Source organism: Egretta garzetta, unplaced genomic scaffold (genome assembly GCF_000687185.1).
Source record: "Egretta garzetta isolate BGI_Z169 unplaced genomic scaffold, ASM68718v1 scaffold638, whole genome shotgun sequence".
Taxonomy (NCBI): Eukaryota; Metazoa; Chordata; class Aves; order Pelecaniformes; family Ardeidae; genus Egretta; species Egretta garzetta.
The window spans coordinates 586,272-592,011 of record NW_009260676.1 but is presented as its reverse complement, the minus strand read 5'-3'; the positions used below and the strand labels follow the sequence as shown (position 1 = coordinate 592,011).

Below are 5,740 nucleotides of genomic sequence, written 5' to 3'. Positions count from 1 at the left end.
CCCCCCCCTCCCTACAGCCTCCTGTCAGGCAGTTGTAGAGGGCGATCAGGTCTCCCCTCAGCCTCCTCTTCTCCAGACTACATAACCCCAGCTCCCTCAGCCGCTCCTCGTATGACTTGTGCTCCAGACCCCTCACCAGCTTGGTGCTCTCCTCTGGACATGTTCCAGCAACACAACATCTTTCTTGTAATGATATCTTTCTTGTTAGCGATATCTGGACTGATTCTATGTCTGTATTTCCTTCCTGGCCACTGGGTGTCAGGGTTCTGCCACAGAAAAGAGAGAAAGCTCAAGCTTGTGTCACCTGATTGTGCTTCCTGTACAGTCCAGCTTTGCTTCTGGCCTCCAAAAAAGGAAAGCAAAACAAACCCCAGAACTGTACATAAGAACAGACTCTGTAGTGGGAATGGCGTAACCGGGATTGTAAAGCTTTCTGTGGCTTGTATTTCTTTAGCAGAGGGGATAAAGAGCTAAATCCTAGATCGGATACAAGGTTAATGGGGTGGGGGAGATGTGGCGAGAACAAACTATTCCACAGCACTGCTGCAGAATGAGAGAGTTCCCCCCGAGGTCAGCCCTGTCCCGGGCTTTGGGTGGGTGTTAGTAGCGGATTTCTCTTACACCATAGTTGTACAGTGTGGATGTTTACAATAAAAACAAAAAACAACCCCAAATTTCCGGTTTTTCTACAGCTCGCTGCATCCTTTTCCTTATCATCTGGCTCATCACTGGAGGAAGGCATCACTTCTGGTTCCTGCCAAATCTTACAGCAGACGTGGGATTCATTGACTCCTTCAGGCCCCTCTACACACACGAATACAAAGGACCAAAAGCAGACTTAAAGAAAGAGGAAAAATCGGAATCCAAAAAGCAGCAAAAATACGACAGCGAGGAGAAATCGGATAGCGAGAAGAAGGAAGACGACGATGGGAAAACGGAAGCAACGAGGAACTCGGGCACAGACGGCTCGGGAGGGGAGCGGCATTCAGACACTGACAGTGACAGGCGCGAAGACGACAGGTCCCAGCACAGTAGTGGAAATGGAAACGACTTTGAAATGATCACAAAAGAGGAACTGGAACAGCAAACAGATGAAGGCGATTGTGAAGAGGAAGAGGAGGAGGATACCGAAAGTAGGCCTTCACACGAAAAATCATAACTCACTGTGGTGTTGGGACTAAGTATGTGCAAATGGTTGGATTTTCTTTGTTGGCTGATCACCAAAACATAGACCATCCAGTAGCATCTTTGTTTGCCGAAATACACGTGTTACCAAACAGTTTTCTATCTAGGTCCTTCTTTTTTTTTTTTTTTTTTTTTAACCATTAACTCGATCGCTTGGTACTGTGTTAATCATTAATACCCATTCACGGAAGTTTTATCAATCTGACAAGTTTTTCTATTGATTGATAGATTGCCCAGGTTGTCCTCAAAACCTACTGAAAACCACAGTTTTCTGGTACTTGCATAACTGGTCAATTAGTTTGGCTTCTCAAACGTGCTTTTGTAAAACAGGTAAAAGTTGAATGACCAAATCTCGGATTATTCCTAGTTATTTGATAGCTACTTAGGTAAAGCCCTTCTTACCCCCCAGCTTTCTTGATATTTTTCTTGATTTTTCTTGTCAAAAGATTGTGAAAACTTTCCTAAGAAAACTAGTTTTAGCAGAAGTATTTTGCTGAAAATATTAAACGGCTGGTAGTGCTGAGTTTGGTGCGGTGTTCTCTGTCTCTCCAGACTGTGTGCCAGCAACTGAGGAAATCCAAACTGGTTTTGTACATCTGGTTCGGAGAAAGATGTCATCTCCAGCAGGTGAAGGAATCAGCACAGTTTGGAAATTACGGCTGTTTTCTTTCTCCTGCTCCATCATAATTAAAAAAAATAAATAAATGTATTCTGTACATAATTTACAAATAAAGCAAACCATTTACTTTAACTGCTACTTATTATTTAGAGATTTGATCCAGCATTCAGGTTGTATTATTAAAGCCATTTTGTGGTGTATCTATCGGAGAAATGCAAGTCAAGAGGACCTCACAGAATTATTTGTGTACGGTTGGTAGCTGTTCCACAAGAGCTTTAGTTTTGTGCCAACATTCCATGTATTTGAGTAAATTGATCTTTATTAAATGAAAGCAAACAACATAGCTGTATGTATGCCTTAATGTTACAACTTTATTCTGGGACTGGAATGCTTTTTAAACTGAAGAGGCAGGGGAGCATTCGTCTGCTCAGAAGTAGAGGTAACTCGAAGCTCATATGAAGTGACCGTTAATAATTTGTTGATAAATCTCTTGGAGCCGTCTGTGCGGTCCCTTTTACGCATCCCTTCCCACCGGGCGCCCGGAGGACGTACTCTGTGTTTTGGTTAACCGCGTGTCGAAGAAGCTGAGACTTGGCATCGTTCCTCTAGATGACTTCAGTGGTAATTATAGATTTGATCGTCTCCCGAACCCACTCCAAGGAGATGAGGGTAAGCTTGACGTTTTAATAACTGATTTGGAGAACTTTTTTTCCTATCCTAAATTGCTTCCCCTTCCTTCCAGCGTCGCCATTTTGGATGAAGATACTGATTTTTCAGATTGTGCAAATATATACATCGTAACGGGTGCGTTGATAAACGATTCGTGGATACGGTGTATTCGGCTCTTAAATTTCCTGAATATTTACTCCATAAGGAAACAGATAAATCGGATTACTTTTTTATTATAGCAAAAAATTAAAGGACCCCTTACCTAAACAGATGGACTCCTGGACGCTTGGGTGTTACCACTGATGAGAACGAAGTCCTGTCGCTGTCTTTCGGTACCTTGCTGGGTACGCGTTGCGCGACGATGAAGCGTCTTGCCCAAGAGCTGCCTTCTCCCTCCTCTCAGCGGCTGGTGCGGGACGCTCGGCTCGTACAGAGCCCGCTTTCCTTTGTGCTCACGTTTCATGTCTCCGTGTCTGGCCTTGAGGGCCGAGCTGCCTTTCTTCCTGCGCAAGAATCTTCAGCTTCTCGGCGCGGTAATTTGTGGTGCACCTGAGCTGAAGAGCGGCACGACGGCTGGCTTGGCAGCTCTTCGCTCTTTACCACCCAAGCGCAGGGTTAGGAAAATCGGCAGACATCCTCGCGGTTTGTCGTGTTAGCTTCCTGCCGATCCCGACGGGAGCTAAAAGGAGGGTGGCTGACCTTCCGCATGCGTATCTTCCAGAAGCCGTTTGCAAATGAGCGCTTGGGAGAGCACTGTTGGATGCAGAACGCGTTGCACTGGCCACGTGGCTAGTGGTGGTCCACAGCAGGCAGCGAGCCGCTACCGGTTTTTGAAGACATTAATGCAGAGGATTTCAGTTATGTTTCAAGTATGTTTCTGCCTAAAAGGCAAATAACGTCTTAAGGGCCTTGCTGAGAAAATAAAGTTGAAACGGTCAAATAATAAATACTTCAGCAGCGTTGCCATCTGCTCCCTGTGAAGTGGATGGGTGCGATCTGCCAGCGCTGCCCGCTGCGGCCTGGGGACAAGCACCTGCATCTCGGAATCGCCTATCAAAAACTTGTACCGTCACCTTTCCGGAGTCCCAGGCTCTCGCAGGTGTTGGATTAGCGTTGGACTCTTCCACCTGACCTGCGGTGAATGACTCTGTGTCCTCCTCAGAGGGAGTGCAAAGACAGAGGCCTTGGTGGAGCTGGTCGGTGGTTAAGGAGAGGAGGTCCTGACCCAGTCCTGTAATCTACAGTTTTCTACAGAAATGCCCCAAATACTTCAGAATCCTTTTGGAATGAGATAATGAGAGGAGTGATTACGATGTGCCAGCAGCAGTCAAATTGTGAGTGGACTGAACGGTGTCCCGACGCACTTCCAGTCCAAAGGGCGAAAACCACAAAGGTACCTGGCCACCTTCAGTTATTTAGCAGGCCGCTTTTATATCGGGTATATTTCAAAGTTCTTCTTACTGGTTTTGACTTTTAACTTCCAGAGTCTAGGGTGACCTTATGGGAACAAGTATCTACATATATATATATTTAGTGGAAAGTTATTTAAATAACTAGCCTATTAAAATGTCCTTCCTGCAATAAAATTTTATAGTGGTCTTACTGATACTCCTCCCAGTGTTTTATATGCCCAGTATAATTTTCTGATTATTTCTTTTTGCAAGAAAATATGATTATTCCTAACTTTTTGTTGAATTAAATAATTACTGGTAAAACACAAATGAGTATTTAATGCAGATCAGTATTTTGGGGAGATGCTACACCCGAGCATGCTTTGCTCCGGTATGGATATGACCTCAAGCTCATTTGTGGTGTTCTTAAACGAAGGCAGAGCTTTCTCTAGCAATTAAGAAATAATTAAAATTTATTCTCCAACAAACTCACATATTTCTTTATCTGTAGAAATGTGACAGCACTGGTGGGGATGCTTGTAGCCTGTGACGATAAGCAATTTTCTAATAGCAAAGTACCTTTGTAGCAGCTGCTCGGGGGGAGCATTTACTTTCACCTGCTGTACATATAGGAGAGTTTTCAGATTTATTTTTTTTAATACATGTATTTTATTGGAGAGAGATATATATTGCTCACTTAGGCCTGTTTCTGTTTGAAATCAATAGCGATGGAGTTCATAGAGCATCACACAGTGTGAAGGGCAGATAAAGAAAAATGGAGAATGTCTCAGCTCCTCAGCAACTCTGAAATCCACCACGCAGGACCTGTCTGCCTTTTGTTGGGTCAGGAGAAAGGTTGGCAGAAGCACCTGCCTCGTGTAAACATTGAATGTGGAAAATACACCCGCCTGGCCTAGCCCCTTGTTTACCTTCCTGCAGCCACCTGCCTTTCCCTCGGCACAAACGCGCTGCGGCGCCGAGCTGTAAGAGCCTTGGCAGGGTTCCTCTCCAGCTCGGAGGCACAAACGCGCTGCGGCGCCGAGCTGTAAGAGCCCCCTTGGCAGGGTTCCTCTCCAGCTCGGAGAACGTAATTCTTTTCTAAGGGGGTCACAACGATAGGGAAGTCGTACTCAAACCTCACAGCCGGCATCTGGGCAACAGAGAAACATCCTCTTCCAGCTGTGGTGGTTTTACTGGCACCAGCTGGATGCCCCCCTCGGCACCCCTCTTGGATCTGCTGGGGAGCCTGGGCGACCGTGAGCCCTTTTCCTCCTCCTCGATGGTGTGCTCTGCCCCTCTCCGCACCTCTCACGCAGGTGCTGAGCTGCTTACCCCTCGCTATCCCCGTGCCACAACTGATATACTCCAGCCACAAACCTAAGCAATTTGCAACGTAAAATACACCTAAATACCACCCAAAAGACCCCCGTGGAAGAGTCAAGTATTGGTACCTGCTGCTTTCTTCCCTGGAGGCGCCACGGTGAGGCCAGAAGACCGCCTTCCCCACCACTGGCTGTTGCACAGCCAAAAGCAGCAATTGGTCCCTGTGGACCTGACTGTAGGTGACCCAGCCCAGCTGTTCAAAACAGGAACATGTCCTTCCCCTCTTCCCCATCCCCCGAATTTGCCTTATTCTGACCCAGGTGCCCTGCGTTGCTCTGCACTGCCATTAGCTTGGGGTACAAGACAGGATTTCCAAGTAACGCTATGCCCTGCCCTTCACAGACCTGATGGGGCTCCGCTCTGCACAAGACCTGGGGCGCAGCTGGCGTGTGCCCTCCCCTGGGCCAGCCCCGCCGAGGGAGCTCACCGCTTTGGCTCCGGGCCCTGGGAGACTCGATACTGGCACCAGGGAGGCGCAGAATCCTAATGCACA

The 5,740-nt window shown here is 46.8% G+C and overlaps 1 protein-coding gene across 2 annotated transcripts in view; it reads left to right on the top strand.

The window, feature by feature from the left end:
• Window positions 1-4,098, top strand: part of SEC62 (SEC62 homolog, preprotein translocation factor) — a 20,036-nt gene extending 15,938 nt beyond the window's left edge. Inside the window, exons 8-9 of one of the 2 annotated variants that reach the window (XM_035901168.1) lie at window positions 693-1,181; window positions 1,738-4,098. In XM_035901168.1, coding sequence (XP_035757061.1) covers window positions 693-1,159 — 467 coding nt within the window. In that variant the 3' untranslated portion in view covers window positions 1,160-1,181; window positions 1,738-4,098. Of the gene's footprint in view, window positions 1-692 lie in introns of both variants that reach the window. The other variant, XM_035901167.1, reaches the window with a different exon arrangement.
• Window positions 4,099-5,740: the final 1,642 nt, after the last annotated feature.